Raw genomic sequence first — 26,413 nt, forward strand, 5'->3', positions numbered from 1 at the left:
AATGGGAAGAGAGAGGGTGAGGTGGGGAAAAATGGGTTCAGCCTGGTGAGGAGCAGGAGCATAACTAGTTGTCATTTAGGTGGGACTTCAGAAGTTTTTTGAAGTGCACTGTGTTTGCCTTTAGTATGTTCTGCGGATAGAATTCCATGATTTAGTAACAAAGTTAGAATGTAGTGATTCTCTAAAGCTGCTGTTGGATTTTGTAACTTTGAGTAGTCATTTTTTTGAGGATCGTAGAGTCCTGCTATTGAGGTGGGTTTGTACTAGGTCCTGTAGGGATGGACATTTGTCAGGTAGGTAGACTAGAGAATGGGCTATGGTAAGTTGGTTTAGGGTTAGTAGACTGGGCAGCTCAAGCCATTTGAGTTGTTTCAGAGCAAGACAATGATGGGTTCTATGGGATAGGTTAGCAGCAAATCTGGCTATCTTATGGTGGCATGATTCAAGTTTGCATAAGTCTGATTTCTTGAGGTTAGTAAATATAGGGGAGGCATTGAGTAAAGTGGATAGTAGGTGGGTCCTGGCAATAGCTTGTCTGGAAGACTTTGTTAAGAAAGATTTTATTCTGTAAAGGGAACCTAGTTTAATGTGGGCCTTTTTGATGACATGAGATACATCTTTGTCAAATTTTAAATTACCATCCAGAATGATACTTAGTAACCTAGTTTCTGAGGTGGGTTTAATTAGAGTGTGATTGGATGACTTCATTGTGAAGTCATGGTTGGGGGAGCTTGTTTTGAGGCATTGGTTAGGGAACAGCATTAGTTTGGGTTTTGTTGGGATTAAGGATGAGCTGGTATTTTTCTAAGAAAGACTCAATGGCAGTAAAAGATGTTTGAGTATTGTCTTGTAGTTGTTTTAGGGTAGGTGCGATGCAGATGTAAGATATAAGATATAGATATAAAATGCCATATAAACCTTTAAGTAGACACTCATAAAAGTGTGTTTTGTGCTTTCCTTCATGTAAAGCCATAGCTGTCTCATCAAGCATCCAGTGCTGTTTCCCATTCAGGCATCTCTCAATTCTATGAGGCAGGGGCATGACATCTAGGTCCAGAGAGGTCATCATACCACTGCACATAACCCTCATCAGACCCATCATAGAATATAATGTCCCCTTTGGTATGTACCTGACAAGATGCATGCAGCAACTGAACATCCACAAAGGTTCCTTACAAAAAAAATACAGGGAGTAAATGCAATGTCCTACATTGATCACCTCAAAGCCCTGTCTCTTTACTCTGTATCATACAGACTACTGAGAGGTCATCTTTACCTGGCATATAAGGCATCCTTGGACCCTGTTTTAATGAGCATTTTGCACAGCTGGAAAACAAACAGCATCGGAACTGTCTAAATTTTGCTTGCAACATAAATAGGAAATGCTGGAGAGACAGATATGTGTCTCAGTGAATTCCCATTCTCTGGAATTGTATGTGAAGCATGCTGGAAAGACAGATATGTGTCTCAGTGAATTCCCATTCTCTGGAATTGTAAGTGAAGCATGTTAGAGAGACAGATATGTGTCTCAGTGAATTCCCATTCTCTGGAATTGTATATGAATCATGCTGGAGAGACAGATATGTGTCTCAGTGAATTCCCGTTCTCTGGAATTGTAAGTGAAGCATGCTGGAGAGACAAATATGTGTCTCAGTGAATTCCCGTTCTCTGGAATCTTAAGTGAAGCATGCTGGAGAGACAGGTATGTGTCTCAGTGAATTCCTGTTCTCTGGAATGGTATGTGAAGCATGCTGGAGAGACAGATATGTGTCTCAGAGAATTCCCGTTCTCTGAAATTATATGTGAAGCATGCTGGAGAGACAGATATGTGTCTCAGTGAATTCCCGTTCTCTGGAATTGTATGTGAAGTATGCTGGAGAGACAGATATGTGTCTCAGTGAATTTCCATTCTCTGGAATTGTATGTGAAACATGATGGAGAGACAGGTATGTGTCTCAGTTTATTCCTGTTCTCTGGAATTATATGTGAAACATGCTAGAGAGACAGATATGTGTCTCAGTGAATTCCCGTTTTCTGGAATTGTATGTGAAGCATGCTGGAGAGACAGATATGTGTCTCAGTGAATTCCATTCTCTGGAATTGTATGTGAAGCATGCTGGAGAGACAGATATATGTCTGAGTGAATTCCCGTTCTCTGGAATTATATATGAAGCATGCTAGAGAGACAAATATGTGTCTCAGTGAATTCCCATTCTCTGGAATTGTATGTGAAGCAAAGTTCCTCCCTATCCCTATTTAAGTGCAATTTGGACAAAAGAATTGGCAGTCAAAAGTTCACCCCTGGTCTGGTGCCTATGTATCTGATGGACTTAGACAGTCAGTAAATCACCTCCATATAAATCAAATCTGATGTTCACATTTGGGTTGCACAACTAGGCTTATAAGGGCCTTAGTAGTCATTATCCTAGTGTAAACCTATGAACCTATAAGGGCTCCAGTGGTCATTAGCCTAGTGTACACTTATGAACCTGTAAGGGGCCTAGTGGTCATAGCCTAGTGTAAACTTATGAACCTGTAAGGGCCTTAGTGGACATTAGCCTAGTGTACACCTCTGAACCTATAAGGGGTCTAGTGATCATTAGCCTAGTGTAAAACTATGAACCTATAAGAGCCTCAGTGGACATTAGCCTAGTGTACACATATGAGCCTATAAGGGCCTAGTGGTCAATAGCCTAGTGGTAACCTATGAACCTATAAGGGCCTTAGTGGACATTAGCCTAGTGTAAACCTATGAACCTATAAGAGCTTAGTAGTCATTAGCCTAGTGTACACCTATGGACCTATAAGGTGCCCTTAGTGGTCATTAGCCTAGTGTACACCTATGAACCTATAAGGGCCCAGTGGTCATTAGCCTAGTGTACACCTATGAACCTATAAGGGCCCTAGCGGTCATTAGCCTAATGTACAACTATGAACCTATAGGGGCCTAGTGGTCATTAGCCTAATCTACACCTATGAACCTATAAGGGGTCCTTAGTGGTCATTAGCCTAGTGTACACGTAGGAACCTATAAGGGGCCCTAGTGGTTATCCGCCTAGTGTACACCTATAAACCTATAAGGAGCCCTTAGTGGTCATTAGCCTAGTGTACACCTATGAACCTATAAGGGGCCTTGTGGTCATTAGCCTAGTGTACACCTATGAACCTATAAGGGGCCCAGTGGTCATTAGCCTAGTGTACACCTATGAATCTGTAAGAGGCGTAGTGGTGATTTGCCTAGTGTACACCTATGAACCTAAAAGGCCTAGTGGTTATCAGCCTAGTGTACACCTATGAACCTATAAGGGGCTTAGTGGTCAGTAGCCTAGTGTACACCTATGAACCTATAAGGGTCTAGTGGTCATTAGCCTAGTGTACACCTATGAACCTATAAGGGCCCTAGTGGTCATTAGCCTAGTGTACACCTATGAACCTATAAGTGGCCTGGTAGTCATTAGCCTAGTGTACACCTATGAACCTATATGGGGCCTAGCGATCATCAGCCTAGTGTATACCTATGAACCTATAAGGGCCTTAGGGGTCATTAGCCTAGTGTACACCTATGAACCTATAAGGGGCCTAGTGGTCATCACCCTAGTGTACACCTATGAACTTATAAGGGGCCCTTAGTGGTCATTAGCCTAGTGTACACCTATGAACCTATAAGGGGCCTAGTGGTCATCACCCTAGTGTACACCTATGAACTTATAAGGGGCCCTTAGTGGTCATTAGCCTAGTGTACACGTATGAACCTATAAGGGACCTAGTGGTCATTAGCCTAGTGTACACTTATGAACCTATAAGGGGCTTAGTGGTTATCAGCCTAGTGTACACCTATGAACCTATAAGGGCCTAGTGGTCATTAGCCTAGTGTACACCTATGAAACTCTAAAAGGACTAGTGGTCATTAGCCTAGTGTACACCTTAGAACCTATAATTGGCCTAGTGGTCATTAGCCTAGTGTACACCTATGAACCTATAAGGGCCTAGTGGTCATCAGCCTAGTGTACACCTATGAACCTATACGGGCCTAGTGGTCATCAGCCTAGTGTACACCTATGAACCTATAAGGGCCTAGTGGTCATTAGCCTAGTGTACATATATGAACCTGTAAGGGGCCTAGTGGTCATTAGCCTAGTGTACACCTATGAACCTATAAGAGGCTTAGTGGTGATTAGCCTAGTGTACACCTATGAACCTAAAGAGCCGAGTGGTTATCTGCCTAGTGTACACCTATGAACCTATAAGGAGCTCTTAGTGGTCATTAGCCTAGTGTACACCTATGAACCTATAAGGGGCCTTGTGGTCATTAGCCTAGTGTACACCTATGAACCTATAAGGGGCCTAGTGGTCATCAGTGTAGTGTACACCTATGAACCTATAAGGGCCTAGTGGTCATCAGCCTAGTGTTCACTTATAAACCTATACGGGCCTAGTGGTCCAGCCTAGTGTACACCTATGAACCTATAAGGGCCTAGTGGTCATTAGCCTAGTGTACATAAGGGGCCTAGTGGTCATTAGCCTAGTGTACACCTATGAACCTATAAGAGGCTTAGTGGTGATTAGCCTAGTGTACACCTATGAACCTAAAGGGCCTAGTGGTCATCAGCCTAGTGTACATCTATGAACCTATAAGGGCCTAGTGGTCATTAGCCTATTGTACACCTATGAACCTATAAGGGGCCTAGTTATTATTAGCCTAGTGTACACCTATGAACCTACAAGTGACTTAGTGGTCATTAGCCTAGTGTACACCTATGAACCTATAAGGGCCTAGTGGTCATTAGCCTAGTATACACCTATGAACCTATAAGGGCCCTAGTGGTCATTAGCCTAGTGTACACCTATGAACCTATAAGGGGCCTGGTGGTCATTAGCCTAGTGTACACCTATGAACCTATAAGGGGCCTTGCGATCATCAGCCTAGTGTATACCTATGAACCTACAAGGGGCCTAGTCATTATCAGCCTAGTGTACACCTATGAACCTATAAGGGTCTAGTGGTCATTAGCCTAGTGTACACCTATGAACCTATAAGGGGCCTGGTGGTCATTAGCCTAGTGTACACCTTCGAACCTATAAGGGGCCTAGTGGTCATTAGCCTAGTGTACACCTATGAAGCTATAAGGTTCCTAGTGGTCATTAGCCTAGTGTACACCTATGAACCTATAAGGGGCCTAGTCGTTATCAGCCTAGTGTACACCTATGAACCTATAAGGGGCTTAGTGGTCATTAGCCTAGTGTACACCTATGAACCTATAAGGGTCTAGTGGTCATTAGCCTAGTATACACCTATGAACCTATAAGGGCCCTAGTGGTCATTAGCCTAGTGTGCACCTATGAACCTATAAGGGGCCTGGTAGTCATTAGCCTAGTGTACACCTATGAACCTATAAGGGGCCTAGCGATCATCAGCCTAGTGTATACCTATGAACCTATAAGGGCCCTAGTGGTCATTAGCCTAGTGTACACCTATGAACCTACAAGGGGCCAAGTGGTCATTAGCCTAGTGTACACCTATGAACCTATAAGGGGCCTAGTGGTCATCACCCTAATGTACACCTATGAACTTATAAGGGGCCCTTAGTTGTCATTAGCCTAGTGTACACCTATGAACCTATAAGGGACCTAGTGGTCATCAGCCTAGTGTAAACTTATGAACCTATAAGGGGCCTAGTGGTCATTAGCAAGTGTACACCTATGAACCTATAAGGGGCTTAGTGGTTATCAGCCTAGTGTACACCTTGAACCTATAAGGGCCTAGTGGTCATTAGCCTAGTGTACACCTATGAAACTCTAAAAGGACTAGTGGTCATTAGCCTAGTGTACACCTATGAACCTATAAGGGGCCTAGTGGTCATCAGCCTAGTGTACACCTATGAACCTATAAGGGCCTAGTGGTCATCAGCCTAGTGTACACCTATGAACCTATACGGGCCTAGTGGTCATCAGCCTAGTGTACACCTATGAACCTATAAGGGCCTAGTGGTCATTAGCCTAGTGAACATATATGAACCTGTAAGGGGCCTAGTGGTCATTAGCCTAGTGTACACCTATGAACCTATAAGAGGCTTAGTGGTGATTAGCCTAGTGTACACCTATGAACCTAAAGGGCCGAGTGGTTATCTGCCTAGTGTACACCTATGAACTTTTAAGGAGCCCTTAGTGGTCATTAGCCTAGTGTACACCTATGAACCTATAAGGGGCCTTGTGGTCATTAGCCTAGTGTACACCTATGAACCTATAAGGGGCTTACTGGTCATTAGCCTAATGTACACCTATGAACCTATAAGGGGCCTAGTAGTCATTAACCAAGTGTATACCTATGAACCTATAATGGCCTAGTGGTCATTAGCCTATTAGACACCTATGAACCTATAAGGGCCCTAGTGGTCATTAGCATAGTGTACACCTATGAACCTATAAGGGGCCTAGTGGTCATTAGCCTAGTGTACACCTATGAACCTATAAGGGGCCTAGCGATCATCAGCCTAGTGTACACCTATGAATCTATAAGGGCCTAGTGGTCATTAACCTGGTATACACCTATAAACCTATAAGGGCCCTAGTGGTCATTAGTTTAGTGTACACCTACGAACCTATAAGGGGCCTAGTGGTCATTAGCCTAGTGTACACCTATGAACCTATAAGGTTCCTAGTGGTCATTAGCCTAGTGTACACCTATGAACCTATAAGGGGCCTAGTGGTCATTAGCCTAGTGTACACTTATGAACATATACGGGGCCTAGTGGTCATTAGCCTAGTGTACACCTATGAACCTATAAGGGGCTTAGTGGTTATCAGCCTAGTGTACATCTATGAACCTATAAGGGCCTAGCGGTCATTATCCTAGTGTACACCTATGAAACTCTAAAAGGACTAGTGGTCATTAGCCTAGTGTACACCTATGAACCTATAAGGGGCCTAGTGGTCATCAGCGTAGTGTACACCTATGAACCTAAAAGGGCCTAGTGGTCATCAGCCTAGTGTACATATATGAACCTGTACGGGGCCTAGTGGTCATTAGCCTAGTGTACACCTATGAACCTATAAGGGCCCTAGTGGTCCTTAGCCTAGTGTACACCTAGGAACCTATAAGGGGCTTAGCGATCATCAGCCTTGTGTATACCTATGAACCTATAAGGGCCCTAGGGGTCATTAGCCTAGTGTACACCTATGAACCTCTAAGGGGCCTAGTGGTCATTAGCCTAGTGTACACCTATGAACCTATAAGGGGCCTAGTGGTCATCAGCCTAGTGTACACCTATGAACCTATAAGGGCCTAGTGGTCATCAGCCTAGTGTACACCTATGAACCTATAAGGGGCTTAGTGCTTATCAGCCTAGTGTACACCTATGAACCTATAAGGGCCTAGTGGTCATTAGCCTGGTGTACACGTATGAACCTCTAAGGGGCCTAGTGGTCATTAGCCTAGTGTACACCTATGAACCTATAAGGGGCCTAGTGGTCATCAGCCTAGTGTACACCTATGAACCTATAAGGGCCTAGTGGTCATCAGCCTAGTGTACACCTATGAACCTATACAGGCTTAGTGGTCATCAGCCTAGTGTATACCTATGAACCTATAAGGGGCCTAGTGGTCATTAGCCTAGTGTACACCTATGAACCTATAAGGGGCCTTGTGGTCATCAGCCTAGCGTGCACCTATGAACGTATAAGGATCCCTTAGTGGTCATTAGCCTAGTGTACACCTATGAACCTATAAGGGGCCTAGTGGTCATTAGCCTAGTGTACACCTATGAAACTCTAAAAGGACTAGTGGTCATTAGCCTAGTGTACACCTATGAACCTATAAGGGGCCTAGTGGTCATCAGCCTAGTGTACACCTATGAACCTATAAGGGCCTAGTGGTCATCAGCCTAGTGTACACCTATGAACCTATACGGGCCTAGTGGTCATCAGCCTAGTGTACACCTATGAACCTATAAGGGCCTAGTGGTCATTAGCCTAGTGAACATATATGAACCTGTAAGGGGCCTAGTGGTCATTAGCCTAGTGTACACCTATGAACCTATAAGAGGCTTAGTGGTGATTAGCCTAGTGTACACCTATGAACCTAAAGGGCCGAGTGGTTATCTGCCTAGTGTACACCTATGAACTTTTAAGGAGCCCTTAGTGGTCATTAGCCTAGTGTACACCTATGAACCTATAAGGGGCCTTGTGGTCATTAGCCTAGTGTACACCTATGAACCTATAAGGGGCTTACTGGTCATTAGCCTAATGTACACCTATGAACCTATAAGGGGCCTAGTAGTCATTAACCAAGTGTATACCTATGAACCTATAATGGCCTAGTGGTCATTAGCCTATTAGACACCTATGAACCTATAAGGGCCCTAGTGGTCATTAGCATAGTGTACACCTATGAACCTATAAGGGGCCTAGTGGTCATTAGCCTAGTGTACACCTATGAACCTATAAGGGGCCTAGCGATCATCAGCCTAGTGTACACCTATGAATCTATAAGGGCCTAGTGGTCATTAACCTGGTATACACCTATAAACCTATAAGGGCCCTAGTGGTCATTAGTTTAGTGTACACCTACGAACCTATAAGGGGCCTAGTGGTCATTAGCCTAGTGTACACCTATGAACCTATAAGGTTCCTAGTGGTCATTAGCCTAGTGTACACCTATGAACCTATAAGGGGCCTAGTGGTCATTAGCCTAGTGTACACTTATGAACATATACGGGGCCTAGTGGTCATTAGCCTAGTGTACACCTATGAACCTATAAGGGGCTTAGTGGTTATCAGCCTAGTGTACATCTATGAACCTATAAGGGCCTAGCGGTCATTATCCTAGTGTACACCTATGAAACTCTAAAAGGACTAGTGGTCATTAGCCTAGTGTACACCTATGAACCTATAAGGGGCCTAGTGGTCATCAGCGTAGTGTACACCTATGAACCTAAAAGGGCCTAGTGGTCATCAGCCTAGTGTACATATATGAACCTGTACGGGGCCTAGTGGTCATTAGCCTAGTGTACACCTATGAACCTATAAGGGCCCTAGTGGTCCTTAGCCTAGTGTACACCTAGGAACCTATAAGGGGCTTAGCGATCATCAGCCTTGTGTATACCTATGAACCTATAAGGGCCCTAGGGGTCATTAGCCTAGTGTACACCTATGAACCTCTAAGGGGCCTAGTGGTCATTAGCCTAGTGTACACCTATGAACCTATAAGGGGCCTAGTGGTCATCAGCCTAGTGTACACCTATGAACCTATAAGGGCCTAGTGGTCATCAGCCTAGTGTACACCTATGAACCTATAAGGGGCTTAGTGCTTATCAGCCTAGTGTACACCTATGAACCTATAAGGGCCTAGTGGTCATTAGCCTGGTGTACACGTATGAACCTCTAAGGGGCCTAGTGGTCATTAGCCTAGTGTACACCTATGAACCTATAAGGGGCCTAGTGGTCATCAGCCTAGTGTACACCTACGAACCTATAAGGGCCTAGTGGTCATCAGCCTAGTGTACACCTATGAACCTATACAGGCTTAGTGGTCATCAGCCTAGTGTATACCTATGAACCTATAAGGGGCCTAGTGGTCATTAGCCTAGTGTACACCTATGAACCTATAAGGGGCCTTGTGGTCATCAGCCTAGCGTGCACCTATGAACGTATAAGGATCCCTTAGTGGTCATTAGCCTAGTGTACACCTATGAACCTATAAGGGGCCTAGTGGTCATTAGCCTAGTACACCTATGAACCTATAAGGTTCCTAGTGGTCATTAGCCTAGTGTACACCTATGAATCTATAAGGGGCCTAGTCATTATCAGCCTAGTGTACACCTATGAACCTATAAGGGGCTTAGTGGTCATTAGCCTAGTGTACACCTATGAACCTATAAGGGCCTAGTGGTCATTAGCCTAGTATACACCTATGAACCTATAAGGGCCCTAGTGGTCATTAGCCTAGTGTACGCCTATGAACCTATAAGGGGCCTGGTGGTCATTAGCCTAGTGTACACCTATGAACCTATAAGGGGCCTAGCGATCATCAGCCTAGTTTATACCTATGAACCTATAAGGGCCCTAGTGGTCATTAGCCTAGTGTACACCTATGAACCTTCAAGGGGCCTAGTGGTCATTAGCCTAGTGTACACCTATGAACCTATAAGGGGCCTAGTGGTCATCAGCCTAGTGTACACCTTTGAACTTATAAGGGGCCCTTAGTGGTTATTAGCCTAGTGTGCATCTATGAATCTATAAGGGACCTAGTGGTCATTAGCCTAGTGTACACTTAAGAACCTATAAGGGGCCTAGTGGTTATTAGCCTAATGTACACCTATGAACCTATAAGGGGCTTAGTGGTTATCAGCTTAGTGTACACCTATGGACCTATAAGGGCCTAGTGGTCATTAGCCTAGTGTACACCTATGAACCTCTAAGGGGCCTAGAGTACACCTATGAACCTATATGGGGCCTAGTGGTCATCAGCCTAGTGTACACCTATGAACCTATAAGGGCCTAGTAGTCGTCAGCCTAGTATGAACCTATACTGGCCTAGTGGTCATCAGCCTAGTGTACACCTATGAACCTATAAGGGCTTAGTGGTCATTAGCCTAGTGTACAGATATGAACCTATAAGGGCCTAGCGGTCATTATCCTAGTGTACACCTATGAAACTCTAAAAGGACTAGTGGTCATTAGCCTAGTGTGCACCTATGAACCTATAAGGGGCCTAGTGGTCATCAGCGTAGTGTACACCTATGAACCTAAAAGGGCCTAGTGGTCATCAGCCTAGTGTACATATATGAACCTGTACGGGGCCTAGTGGTCATTAGCCTAGTGTACACCTATGAACCTATAAGGGCCCTAGTGGTCATTAGCCTAGTGTACACCTAGGAACCTATAAGGGGCCTGGTGGTCATTAGCCTAGTGTACACCTATGAACCTATAAGGGGCCTAGCGATCATCAGCCTTGTGTATACCTATGAACCTATAAGGGCCCTAGGGGTCATTAGCCTAGTGTACACCTATGAACCTCTAAGCGGCCTAGTGGTCATTAGCCTAGTGTACACCTATGAACCTATAAGGGGCCTAGTGGTCATCAGCCTAGTGTACACCTATGAACCTATAAGGGCCTAGTGGTCATCAGCCTAGTGTACACCTATGAACCTATAAAGGGCTTAGTGCTTATCAGCCTAGTGTACACCTATGAACCTATAAGGGCCTAGTGGTCAATAGCCTAGTGTACACGTATGAACCTCTAAGGGGCCTAGTGGTCATTAGCCTAGTGTACACCTATGAACCTATAAGGGGCCTAGTGGTCATCAGCCTAGTGTACACCTATGAACCTATAAGGGCCTAGTGGTCATCAGCCTAGTGTACACCTATGAACCTATACAGGCTTAGTGGTCATCAGCCTAGTGTATACCTATGAACCTATAAGGGGCCTAGTGGTCATTAGCCTAGTGTACACCTATGAACCTATAAGGGGCCTTGTGGTCATCAGCCTAGCGTGCACCTATGAATGTATAAGGATCCCTTAGTGGTCATTAGCCTAGTGTACACCTATGAACCTATAAGGGGCCTAGTGGTCATTAGCCTAGTACACCTATGAACCTATAAGGTTCCTAGTGGTCATTAGCCTAGTGTACACCTATGAATCTATAAGGGGCCTAGTCGTTATCAGCCTAGTGTACACCTATGAACCTATAAGGGGCTTAGTGGTCATTAGCCTAGTGTACACCTATGAACCTATAAGGGCCTAGTGGTCATTAGCCTAGTATACACCTATGAACCTATAAGGGCCCTAGTGGTCATTAGCCTAGTGTACGCCTATGAACCTATAAGGGGCCTGGTGGTCATTAGCCTAGTGTACACCTATGAACCTATAAAGGGCTTAGTGCTTATCAGCCTAGTGTACACCTATGAACCTATAAGGGCCTAGTGGTCATTAGACTAGTGTACACGTATGAACCTCTAAGGGGCCTAGTGGTCATTAGCCTAGTGTACACCTATGAACCTATAAGGGGCCTAGTGGTCATCAGCCTAGTGTACACCTATGAAACTATAAGGGCCTAGTGGTCATCAGCCTAGTGTACACCTATGAACCTATACAGGCTTAGTGGTCATCAGCCTAGTGTATACCTATGAACCTATAAGGGGCCTAGTGGTCATTAGCCTAGTGTACACCTATGAACCTATAAGGGGCCTTGTGGTCATCAGCCTAGCGTGCACCTATGAACGTATAAGGATCCCTTAGTGGTCATTAGCCTAGTGTACACCTATAAACCTATAAGGGGCCTAGTGGTCATTAGCCTAGTACACCTATGAACCTATAAGTTTCCTAGTGGTCATTAGCCTATTGTACACCTATGAATCTATAAGGGGCCTAGTCGTTATCAGCCTAGTGTACACCTATGAACCTATAAGGGGCTTAGTGGTCATTAGCCTAGTGTACACCTATGAACCTATAAGGGCCTAGTGGTCATTAGCCTAGTATACACCTATGAACCTATAAGGGCCCTAGTGGTCATTAGCCTAGTGTACGCCTATGAACCTATAAGGGGCCTGGTGGTCATTAGCCTAGTGTACACCTATGAACCTATAAAGGGCTTAGTGCTTATCAGCCTAGTGTACACCTATGAACCTATAAGGGCCTAGTGGTCATTAGACTAGTGTACACGTATGAACCTCAAAGGGGCCTAGTGGTCATTAGCCTAGTGTACACCTATGAACCTATAAGGGGCCTAGTGGTCATCAGCCTAGTGTACACCTATGAAACTATAAGGGCCTAGTGGTCATCAGCCTAGTGTACACCTATGAACCTATACAGGCTTAGTGGTCATCAGCCTAGTGTATACCTATGAACCTATAAGGGGCCTAGTGGTCATTAGCCTAGTGTACACCTATGAACCTATAAGGGGCCTTGTGGTCATCAGCCTAGCGTGCACCTATGAACGTATAAGGATCCCTTAGTGGTCATTAGCCTAGTGTACACCTATGAACCTATAAGGGGCCTAGTGGTCATTAGCCTAGTACACCTATGAACCTATAAGGTTCCTAGTGGTCATTAGCCTAGTGTACACCTATGAATCTATAAGGGGCCTAGTCGTTATCAGCCTAGTGTACACCTATGAACCTATAAGGGGCTTAGTGGTCATTAGCCTAGTGTACACCTATGAACCTATAAGGGCCTAGTGGTCATTAGCCTAGTATACACCTATGAACCTATAAGGGCCCTAGTGGTCATTAGCCTAGTGTACGCCTATGAACCTATAAGGGGCCTGGTGGTCATTAGCCTAGTGTACACCTATGAACCTATTAGGGGCCTAGCGATCATCAGCCTAGTTTATACCTATGAACCTATAAGGGCCCTAGTGGTCATTAGCCTAGTGTACACCTATGAACCTTCAAGGGGCCTAGTGGTTATTAGCCTAGTGTACACCTATGAACCTATAAGGGGCTTAGTGGTTATCAGCTTAGTGTACACCTATGAACCTATAAGGGCCTAGTGGTCATTAGCCTAGTGTACACCTATGAACCTCTAAGGGGCCTAGAGTACACCTATGAACCTATAAGGGGCCTAGTGGTCATCAGCCTAGTGTACACCTATGAACCTATAAGGGCCTAGTAGTCGTCAGCCTAGTATGAACCTATACTGGCCTAGTGGTCATCAGCCTAGTGTACACCTATGAACCTATAAGGGCTTAGTGGTCATTAGCCTAGTGTACAGATATGAACCTGTAAGGGGCCTAGTGGTCATTAGCCTAGTGTACACCTATGAACCTATAAGGGGCCTAGTGGTCATTAGCCTAGTGTACACCTGTGAACCTATAAGGGCCTAGTGGTCATTAGCCTAGTATATACCTGTGAACCTATAAGAGCCCTAGTGGTCATTAGCCTAGTGTACACCTATGAACCTATAAGGGGCCTAGTGGTCATTAGCCTAGTGTACACCTATGAACGTATAACGGGCCTAGTGGTCATCAGCCTAGTGTACACCTATTAACCTATATGGGCCTAGTGGTCATCAGCCTAGTGTACACCTGTGAAGCTGTAAGGGGCCTAGTGGTCATTAGCCTAGTGTACACCTATGAACATATAAGGGGCCTAGTGATCATTAGCCTAGTGTACACCTATGAACCTATAAGGGGCCTTGTGGTCATTAGCCTAGTATACACCTATGAACCTATAAGGGCCCTAGTGGTCATTAGCCTAGTGTACACCTATGAACCTATAAAGCCCTTAGTGGTCATTAGCCTAGTGTACACCTATGAACCTTTAAGGACCCTAGTGGTCAGTAGCCTAGTGTACACCTATGAACCTATAAGGGCCGTAGTGGTTATTAGCCTAGTGTACACCTATGAACCTATAAGGGTCCAAGTGGTCATCAGCCTAGTGTACACTTATGAACCTATAAGAGGCCTAGTGATCATTAGCCTAGTGTACACCTATGAATAAGGGGCCTAGTGGTAATTAGACAAGTGTACAGCTATGAGCCTATAAGGGCCTAGTGGTCATCAGCCTAGTGCACACCTTTGAACCTATAAGGGGCCTAGTCATCATTAGCCTAGTCTACACCTATGAACCTATAAGGGGGCCTTATTGGTCATTAGCCTAGTATACACCTATGAACCTATAAGGGGCCTAGTGGTCATTAGCCTAGTGTACACCTATGAACCTATAGGGGCCTAGTGGTCATTAGCCTAGTGTGCACCTGTGAACCTATAAGAGGCCCTTAGTGGTCATCAGCCTAGTGTACACCAATGAACCTGTGAGTTGAAGAGCTCTGCTCCTTAAATTAGGCTCCTCAAAGTTCTTCATTTCTCAAGTTGTCAGGTAGCAAAAAATGTTTCTTTACTTTAAAGTGCAGCAAATAACTTGCTACAAATTTAACAATTACCTTTGTTGCAGCTTAAATACCATAAACAGAGCTCTGCTAGTGCTTTAGCGCTGATCCCTAATGCACTATCAATGTTCCTTTTTGAATACTCGAGGTACACTACCTCTTGATCGGCCATCTACTGATCTCACCCCCCTCAACATCTTCAGCCCAGGATGGCTGCCCCCATTGCCCCATTCTAGATATGTTTCTGCCTTCATGAAGGAAATAAAAGACATGGTGTCATGTTGGGTGGAAGTCAGAGCAGAGTGGGGAGAGCAGTGAGTGTAACACCAGATAGAATGGGAAATGGACAGAGAACTTAATAAAATAAGAGATAGGGACCAGTCAGGCTACCTTTCCTGAGCCATAGGAATCTGGCCAGTATGCTGACAGACCCTCTAATTAAGCACTTCAATAGATTTCTGGTCAGAGCAAACATGGATGGGTACTGGAAGTTGGCAAATGAGACAAAAGGGAAGAAAAAATATTCTGGAGAACTATAGCTCTGTTATGTAGCTCTAGATGACACATGCTTGCAGGCTAACTGCCCTTTTGGGACAGTTCAGGCCTAGCCAATTACCCCATGTGAGAATCAAACCCTATACCTTGTGTCTATAAGGTAAGCACCTTAACCATTATGCTAACCATCCTGTCAAAAGTACACCTGCACCCTATATCAAACCCAGGACTATCACACCTTGCAGACCAGTGCATCAATCTGCCAAGCCACACTGCTGTTATACTAAATCCAATAAGCATTAGCCTCTTTTCAAGGGTAGTTCTGGAGACTTGTATGGTTAAGTGATTTCCACAGAGTGTGAGACCTCACAAAATACAGTGCAAGCAATCAATGGTAAAAGATGTGGGAGGGGAGGGCATCATAATTTTGTGAACACTGCACAGCCACTGGTCACAGGCGTGGGTGGGAGAGAGAAGACTTTACACTAAGAACACTGCACAACCACTGGTCACAGGTGTGGGTGGGGAAGAGAATACCTTACATTATGGAACACTGCACAACCACTGGTCACAGGTGTGGGTGGGGAAGAGAATACCTTACATTATGGAACACTGCACAACCACTGGTCACAGATGTGGGTGGGGAAGAGAATACCTTACATTATGGAACACTGCACAACCACTGGTCACAGGTGTGGGTGGGGGAGAGAAGACTTTACACTAAGAACATTGCACAACCACTGGTCACAGATGTGGGTGGGGAAGAGAATACCTTACATTATGGAACACTACACAACCACTGGTCACAGATGTGGGTGGGGAAGAGAATACCTTACATTATGCAACACTGCACAACCACTGGTCAGAGGTGTGGGTGGGGAAGAGAATACCTTACATTATGGAACACTGCACAACCACTGGTCAGAGGTGTGGGTGGGGAAGAGAATACCTTAAATTGTGGAACACTGCACAACCACTGGTCACAGGTGTGGGTGGGGGAGAGAAGACTTTACACTAAGAACACTGCACAACCACTGGTCACAGGTATGGGTGGGGAAGAGAATACCTTACATTATGGAACACTGCACAACCACTGGTCACAGGTATGGGTGGGGAAGAGAATACCTTACATTATGGAACACTGCACAACCACTGGTCAGAAGTGTGGGTGGGGAAGAGAATACCTTACATTATGGAACACTGCACAACCACTGGTCAGAGGTGTGGGTGGGGAAGAGAATACCTTACATTATGGAACACTGCACAACCACTGGTCAGAGGTGTGGGTGGGGAAGAGAATACCTTGCATTATGGAACACTGCACAACCACTGGTCAGAGGTGTGGGTGGGGGAGAGAAGACTTTACACTAAGAACACTGCACAACCACTGGTCACAGATGTGGGTGGGGAAGAGAATACCTTACATTATGGAACACTGCACAACCACTGGTCACAGATGTGGGTGGGGAAGAGAATACCTTACATTATGGAACACTGCACAACCACTGGTCACAGGTGTGGGTGGGGGAGAGAAGACTTTACACTAAGAACACTGCACAACCACTGGTCACAGATGTGGGTGGGGAAGAGAATACCTTACATTATGGAACACTGCACAACCACTGGTCAGAGGTGTGGGTGGGGAAGAGAATACCTTAAATTATGGAACACTGCACAACCACTGGTCACAGGTGTGGGTGGGGGAGAGAAGACTTTACACTAAGAACACTGCACAACCACTGGTCAGAGGTGTGGGTGGGGAAGAGAATACCTTACATTATGGAACACTGCACAACCACTGGTCACAGATGTGGGTGGGGAAGAGAATACCTTACATTATGGAACACTGCACAACCACTGGTCAGAGGTGTGGGTGGGGAAGAGAATACCTTAAATTATGGAACACTGCACAACCACTGGTCACAGGTGTGGGTGGGGGAGAGAAGACTTTACACTAAGAACACTGCACAACCACTGGTCACAGGTGTGGGTGGGGAAGAGAATACCTTACATTATGGAACACTGCACAACCACTGGCCACAGGTATGGGTGGGGAAGAGCATTTGTTTACACTAAGAAGTATATTGTGTTCTTGCTTCTTTGCCCTGGTTCATGGCTGAAAATGGTCCCTGGACCAGTTTACTTACATGGTTAACAAAGCAAACAAACAAATATCCTGTCACCACTTGCTATAAAAAGTGCAGTAAATTTAAGATTATGTTCTGCCAGATTATTCATTAATATATATGTATGTATATGTGTATATATATATATATATATATATATATATATATATATATATATATATATATATATATATATATATATATATTTATAGAGCTAGATGGATATTTTTATTTTATTTTTATTTATTTATTTATTTTGACCAGGAAAGTCCGACTAGGCTCCAGAGAGCCTGTTTTCAGTGGAGGCCCAGGGAGAAATGCTCCAAATCCATGTCTTTAGAATGTGGGAGGAAACCAGAGCACCTGGAGGAAACCCACGCAAGAGCAGGGAGAACATGCAAACTCCACACAGAAGGCACCCCAGCCGAGAATCGAACCAGAGAACCTCTTGCTGTGAGGCGACAACATTAACTGCTGCACCATTGCACCGCCCATGTTCCAGTTATAGAGGCATCAGTTTATTCGGTATCCATAGTAAAGCCCATGACAGGATGCTGGAAAGCTGATGTTTCATAGCAGAGCCTCTGATTCAGGATGAGCAACACAGGCTCCAGCCTGAATGTGTAACAGTGAATCAAGCACAGATATCAGATGGGTCATAAGTATTTGCTAATACAGTACATGTATGTCTGTACTTGGAGAGGACGTGTGATGGTCTACACTGGAATGTCTTGTGGAAGGTGCTACAACAGTAAGGGATCCCATGGCCACTGCTGCATGCCAGTTGGCCCCTGTATCTAAAGAGCAGGAGTGGCATGCACATTCTCAGCAGTAAGTCAGATATGTTACATGTGGGTGTATAACCCCAAAATGGTGTGTTTTGTCTTATCTCCTGTTCATGACTTTTATAGACAGGATGCCAACACAAACCAGGATGTTGAGAGTATGCTGTCTGAGGATATGAGGGCTGCATTTCTGTGACTGGCAAATGATAGTGTCCTCTTACACTCATGTAACTGTCACCTGCAGCACACACTAGCATGTAACTGTCACCTGTAGCACACACTAGCATGTAACTGTCACCTGATGCACACACTAGCATGTAACTGTCACCAGCAGCCCACACTAGCATGTAACTGTTACCTGCAACCCACACTTGCATGTAACTGTCACCAGCAGCGCACACTAGCATGTAGCTGTCACCTGCAGCATACACTAGCATGTAACTGTCACCTGCAGCACACACTAGCATGTAACTGTCACCTGAAGCACACACTAGCATGTAACTGTCATCTACAGCAGACACTAGAGCAATTAATTCATTAATGAGTGCCAAGTGAGTAAAATCAGAGCGTATGGTTCTCCCCTGCAAATAAGCTTAACTACTGTTTACAGGGAAGTGGGAAGCAGCCACCTGAAGTGTTGGGGTCTTGTGCTCACATGAAGGTAGCTCATCCTATTGGTCTGCAGTGTGTCCGCTGCAGGTCTTGTACTGGCTGTAGTAGTGAAGCAAAAGCTGAATTGATGGACAAAGCCATCACTTTAATTGCTAAACTGTGCTGCAGTCCTAATCTATGATCATTGACCTGTGGTTAATGACTGAAAGGATGACGTTAAAGCTACTGTTGACAAGAGTAGGGTTCCTTTGCTGAGTAGGTGGGTTCATGGCCTGTGACAGAGTTAGGAATGTAGTTACTGTTCTTCACGCTAACAGGTGTAGTTGGGGTGGTTTGGAAACCTTGTAAGGCTGAACCTTAGGTACCTCTCATGGGAGATGTACTAAGCACAGCTCACTGAGAAGGGATCCCTCACACGGACCTAGAACACACTGAATACATTAACTGACCCATTTTTCTGAGAACAGCTGGCAATTCCATCACATTAGCTGGAGAAGGTTGCTGTGGACAGGAAAATCTGGTATATCCTACTTGGCCTGCTACAGCCATGAAACTCACCAGGAATAGCAATTTAGAAAATGGATGCGTGCATGGGTATATGAAAAGGTGGATGAATTAGTAAGGATCCTGTGATGAGCAATGTAGCTTACACTTAGATTTTGCAATTCATGAGGATGAGTTCTCACTAATATGGCATGTGCAGAATGCTCCAAACAAGTTGAATAACACATACGGTTCAGATAAACATCTCCCGTATCTTGCATGTTGGTGATTGCTATGGAACTATGTCACCTGTCTGTTAGATAGCTTAATCAGGTATGTTTATGCTGCTGGGTGTGCTAAACTGGGCAACAATGTCATCCTAGGGCACTGCTGCAGATGTGGTCATTCTAGAACATGCATGTTCCCCAAATCTACAGGTCAGCCAGAACATGTGGTTACTACTCCACAGCATGGCTCATGAATCGTAAACAGAATATAAACTGACATGATGGTAGGTGCATGAAACACAGACAAAACTTGCATAAACTCACCTTTGTACTGTTAATATGTTGCAGTCCTGCTATGCAGGTGCACAGAGAGAGATACTAAAATGTAGTAAATGACGTTTACAAATCCAGCCCAAGGATGATTTAACACCCTAGCAGGCCTAGATTGTACGGGCTTAAAGCATGAAGAAGGGCTGCTTTACGTTGCCTACTAACACTGTTTCAATATTTCTTTCCTCACAGATCCTTTGATACTGAGCGAGTTTCCAGATGATTTCAGTGATCCAGTGAGTTACAATTTATGATTTCATTACTTCTCTAATCTGTTCAGGTTTGTCAAACAGCTAATGGTTTAAGTAAGAGCCAGAACCTTTTTTACGCAATCAGAGCAAAGGGTTCTGTGGTTATGTTTTGTTTTTGATATTGTGTTCTTTTTTTAAACTGACAGTGAAAATTTCTAGAGAAAATTGATACCTTAGAATCAAGAGCAAAGACTCATATAATAAACTTTAAATTCAGGCCAAAACAATCTCCATTGTGGAATGAATATAAAAGTGAGGCTTTGTAGAAATGTAGAACAATGAATCATTACTAATAATGTAACATAAAATATTAAGTTTGTTAATTATTAAAAGGACACACTTTGTACATATTGCACATATGTATGATAGTTATAGATTCAGTTATTTGTGTTGCTTAAACATTTACTAAGTTTAGTTGCAGCTTTATATGATCTAAAGGAAGTTCTCAGCATTTTTTCTTTCTTAATTACTGAAGAGGAAAAATAGTTAAAATGATTAAAATATGTAATTGAAATGTACTTATTTGATAGGAGTAAAATACCAATATACTCAGCTCTAAAGGAAAGACAGATATTTGGGGAATAACAGTCTGGATGCAAAGGACTGTCATTCTGAAGAATGAACAAAGCAACAGAAGGAGTTATCAAGTGGTACTGGAGAGTAACCGCGGCTAGGGGTGATTTGACACAGCTAAAGGTGTGCCTGGGACCACTGTGTTTTTTTTTAATCTTTATTGTATCTGCTTCAAGCACTACAATAACAGTTTCCCAACCTTTCTATTTGTTTATTTAACAATTAATGATCAGAAATTGCCTACTGGGATAACAAGTCAGAATTATGCATCAGTGTTATAAATAGGTAAGCATAAATTTAATACAGACAGTACAGTCTGACTTCCTGATGAGACCATAAGATCCAAAACTGGGTGTTCCGCAACTTAAAAAAAATTACTTCAAATAAAAACAATTACAGTGAATCTCAAAAAACAATGCAACACCATTAAGCATTTTTACAGGGGGCTTTTGTCCCAACATCCCTAATACTTATGCATAATGTCTCTGAAATCACCATATTCTGGGGTCAAAAGAATACCCAGAGATCCAGAGGTACCATCAGCCTGAGACAATATACTTCCTCCTTTTGTGCTTTTAGTCTCACATTTCCATGAAACATAAAGGAGAAGCAACAGCTATGGGAAGCACTAACTAATAAACACATTTTAGAAGAAACATTGTGTGCAGTGTTGAAACAAATGGGGGCTTCTAATATGACAAGAAGAACAGGAAGTAACATAGAAATAAAGCCCAGACTTCAGGACTGTAATTAACAGAGAAGTAAAGCCCAGACCTTGGGACTAGAAGTAACAGGGAAGTCAATCCCAGACTTGAGAGTAGCAGCACTGCATCCTGGGGGGAGCCATATTTGGTTATGACTGCTGTAACTGTAAACTTTTATCTCCAGAGTTAGGGAGAAAGGTCATACACTAGGGATACCTTTTAAATATTGGTACCACTAATGCAGAACATTTCAAAAATGCCTAATTTTAGATGGAACTGAGCAAAATTCTATGACAAAGTTAGGGACAACCCATAAAAGACTTGAGAGGGACTGTGAGGTAAATGGAGAGTGAGGGGATACACAGAGGTATGCATGTGGCAGATGATGGGATACATAGAGATATGCACATGGCAGATGATGGGATACATAGAGATATGCACATGGCAGAATATGGGGAATGATGGGATACACAGAGGTATGCATGTGGCAGATGATGGGATACATAGAGATATGCACATGGCAGAATATGGAGAATGATGGGATACACAGGGGTATGCACGTGGCAGATGATGGGATACATAGAGATATGTACATGGCAGAATATGGAGAACAATGGGATACACAGAGATATGCATGTGCCAGATGATGGGATACATAGAGGTATGCACGTGGCATATGGTGGGATACATAGAGATATGCACATGGCAGAATATGGAGAATGATGGGATACACAGAGGTATGCATGTGGCAGATGATGGGATACATAGAGATATGCACATGGCAGAATATGGAGAACGATGGGATACACAGAGATATGCATGTGCCATATGATGGGATACATAGAGATATGCACATGGCAGAATATGGAGAACGATGGGATACACACGGGTATACACGTGGCAGATGATGGGATACATAGAGATATGCACATGGCAGAATATGGAGAACGATGGGATACACAGGGGTATGCATTTGCCAGATGATAGGATACATAGAGATATGCACATGGCAGAATATGGAGAATGATGGGATACACAGAGGTATGCACGTGGCAGATGATGGGATACATAGAGATATGCACATGGCAGAATATGGAGAACGATGGGATACACAGGGGTATGCATGTGACAGATGATGGGATACATAGAGATATGCACATGGCAGAATATGGAGAACGATGGGATACACAGGGGTATGCACGTGGCAGATGATGGGATACATAGAGATATGCACATGGCAGAATATGGAGAACGATGGGATACACAGGGGTATGCATGTGCCAGATGATGGGATACATAGAGATATGCACATGGCAGAATATGGAGAACGATGGGATACACAGGGGTATGCACGTGGCAGATGATGGGATACATAGAGATATGCACATGGCAGAATATGGGGAACGATGGGATACACAGGGGTATGCACGTGGCAGATGGTGGGATACATAGAGATATGCACATGGCAGAATATGGAGAACAATGGGATACACAGAGGTATGCATGTGGCAGATGATGGGATACATAGAGATATGCACATGGCAAAATATGGAGAGTGATGGAATAGATAGACGTATGCACATGGCAGAATGATACTTACATTTGGGACACTGTAGAAGGCAGCAGTGGTTATGGAGGGAGGGTGGAATACGTCAAACCTGTCTGTCAGAGGACTGAGTGAGATTGATGGAAGCTTGAAGTACCAGGATATGAAAGCTGATGGAGCAAATGAGTGAGAACTTTGTGCATCATGCAGACTCTATAATGTTGTGGCCTCCTTTTAAAAGTGACTTTGTGCGTCATGCAGATTCTACAATGCAGCCGCCCTTTAAAAGTGACTTTGTGCATCATGCAGACTCTACAATGCTGCAGCCATCCTTTTCAAAGGGACTTTGTGTATCATGCAGACTCTACAATGCTGTGGCCTCCCTTTAAAAGTGACTTTGTGCATCATGCAGACTTTACAATGTTGCAGCCTCCCTTTAAAACTGACTTTGTGCATCATGCAGACTCTACAATGCTGCAGCCTTCCTTTAAAAGTGACTTTGTGCATCATGCAGACTCTACAATGCTGCAGCCTCCCTTTAAAAGTGACTTTGCATATCATGCAGATTCTACAGTGCTGCTGCCTCCCTTTAAAAGTGACTTTGTGCATTATGCAGACTTTACAATATTGCAGTCTCCCTTTAAAAGAGAGACAACCCAGTGAGCTGAAAACTGATACAGATATGGCCTTTTAAGGCTTCAGCAGCAAATTAAGCACCACACTGATATAACTGTGTGAAGGAAAAATCTATGGAGTCAGGTACTCAATAGCCAGAAAGTGGAGTCAGCAACTGTGCAACATGGGTGATGTCAGGGTGGCATGGACAAGGTCAGCGATCAGAGGCTGAACAATAAATAGGTGAGGTCAGAAACAGGGGAACAAAGTGTGAGAGTAAAAGCTGAGGGATAGGAGGTTACCCCCAGTTTCTTGGGGCAGAAAGACAGGAGAGAGAATTAGAGGCCATGGGCTAGGAGCGAGGCTTAAGGTCTGAAGGACAGGAGAATGGGGGTCAGGGACTAAAGGTCAGGGAGGTGGGATAGGAACTGAAGGTCAAGAAGGTGGGGTCAGGGTCTCCAGGTTAGGCGGATGGGGTCAGTGACTGATGGTTAGGGAGGTGGGGTCAGGGACTGATGGTCGGGGAGGTGGGGTCAGGGTCTGAAGGACTGGAGGAATGGGTCAGGGACTGAAGGTGAAGAAAGTGGTGTCAGGGACTGAAGTTCAGGGAGGTGGGGTCAGCAACTGAAGGTCAGGGTGGTGGGGTCAGGGAGGTGGGATCAGGATCTGAAAGGACAGGAGGATGGGGTCAGGGACTGAAGGTCAGGGAGGTGGGGTCAAGGGCTGAAGGTCAGGAGGATGGGTTCAGTGACTGAAGGTTAAGGAGTTGGGGTCAGGGACTGAAGGTTAGGTTGGTGGGGTCAAGAGCTAAAAGATAGAAGGCTAGCCTGAAGGGAAGAGTAGCAGCATATTAAGGTCATGACCTTAGGGATGGTGTCAGAGGGTAAAGGGAGCATGTGGTTGAGGAGAGGGAAGACAGGGTAGAGGGGTCAGGGGCTGAGGAATAGGGACTGCTGCAGATGTGGCATTCTTGACCTAAGAAACAATAACTCAAAGTCTCATACCCAAGAGAATAGGATCAGTGTCTGAGTATTAGGGTATCATAGTCTGAGTCTTAAGGGTGTGGGATGTATTTGGGGCTGGAGGAGTAGGAGAACAGGGTCAGTAGTCAAGTGTTTGCAGAGTGGACTCACTGCTCAAAAATAGGAAGGTGGATATGGAAGTAGAAGCGTCAGAAGAAAGGATCAGTTGTTGAAGTGCAGGAGACTGGATTTAGGAGACGATAAACAGGAGAGAGGACTCAGTATCTGATATGTTGGGTGATATAGTCAGGGTCCGAGGAATAGGAAGGTAGAGTAGGAAGCTGATGGGTAGGATAGTGAAGTCAGGCCCGATAGAAATATATAATATTATGTGACAGTGAAAGCTTTGTAACCTGTGATTATTTCAAATTCAGTTCAGCCAAAGAAGATCAATGCTTTAAGGAGCACAGATAGTTAGTGTACTTGTAACTGGAGATGTAGCACTGAGCAGCACAGAGGTAAAATGGGGATACCAGTGAACTAAATGTATTCCAATGGCATCAGGGCTAGAATACAAGCAGGCTTTTCTAGAATGAAATGTCTCTGGTGGGCAATCAGTGGACCAGTAGCGTAAATAAGTATTGTATTGAATTACAGGGTAAAGAGCTAGAAAGATACTATGCCATAGTCCAGTAGCAGACAGAAGTAGGCAATGAATATTTTGATTCATTGCAAGGGTCAGAAGACTCTTAAACATAAAAGGTTAGTGTAGAATTATAAAGGGACATACATGGATTTTATAGAATCTAGAGTTATAAACACGTAAAATGTAGTTACAGAGTAATGCAGTAAGTTAGACTGATAAGCCTTACTTTCAAAGTTATAGGCCTTAGTTACAGAGGTTAATGATCCCTAGCCAAGGCTACCTTCCAGTACCTCTAGATATCTTGTTAGTTCTAGAAGTGTAAGCCTTAGTTGCAGAGACGTGGGCCGGTATTATGAATGAATGAGGCATTAATAATTGGATGGGGGTGTGACATCCAGTTAATATCCCACTGGACTGCCACAAATAATGTGACGTCCCCCACTTAAAACCTGGGTCAGTAATTACGAAGCCTCAGTCCTCACCACTGACTCCAGTGTGGGAGTGTCACAGAAAACACCAGAGTACAGAGCACACAAGAGTAAAATTCCACAATTTCCTTTAAGAGCACAAAAGGAACACACTCTATTTTCCTGGGACTGGACTTTATACCTCTGTCCACCCCAAATGTAATCCCTTATCATACACTTCAGAGCAATATGTTCCAATTTAAAACCCTGACTCACTCACACTCAAAATAAATTTAAATTTCACACACTCTAACTATTATGGGAAGCCTGACACATATTTCCAGCTGTGTCTCCTCTCCAGTACAAATGGTAGATGTTGCCACCACAACCAGACAGGTCTACATGCCCTTCATAGGGTGATCCATTATTAAAAATTAAATATCAGAATAAATTATAGCTATGACCAGAAGCAGACAGGCATTTGAGGTGAACTGGGGAGTATCAAACAGATATAACACACTCTAATCTCTAAAGAACACGCTGAATGTCCAACCACAATGTAAAGTAATGAAAAACAATAATAAGTAAAATGATTACAATAATGTAAATCAATAATTTTCAATAAACACCAGAATTCAGTCACCAGAAGTATAAAATTAAACTGTAGGATAAAAGTCCATCATCTTAGAAAAACTCTATCTAAATAACTAAACTTTCCTAATCTTACTAGAGAATGCTGTCCCTCATCTAATCTAAAACATAACAGCAAGACAAAGACAGGCTTACAGTTTTTAGTGAGATCTTTTTCTTGGGTATCACTGCACAGC

At 44.0% G+C, this 26,413-nt stretch overlaps 1 protein-coding gene across 3 annotated transcripts in view; it reads left to right on the top strand.

The window, feature by feature from the left end:
• LOC122790092 (DENN domain-containing protein 1B-like) overlaps positions 1-26,413 on the top strand; it is a 1,285,568-nt gene that overhangs the window by 570,456 nt on the left and 688,699 nt on the right. For all 3 annotated transcript variants that reach the window (XM_044057656.1, XM_044057657.1, XM_044057658.1), the window contains exon 3: positions 20,075-20,118. In XM_044057656.1, coding sequence (XP_043913591.1) covers positions 20,075-20,118 — 44 coding nt within the window. The remainder of the gene's footprint in view (positions 1-20,074; positions 20,119-26,413) is intronic.

Source organism: Protopterus annectens, chromosome 15.part0, assembly GCF_019279795.1.
Source record: "Protopterus annectens isolate FY-2018-M chromosome 15.part0, PAN1.0, whole genome shotgun sequence".
NCBI lineage: Eukaryota > Metazoa > Chordata > Ceratodontiformes > Protopteridae > Protopterus > Protopterus annectens.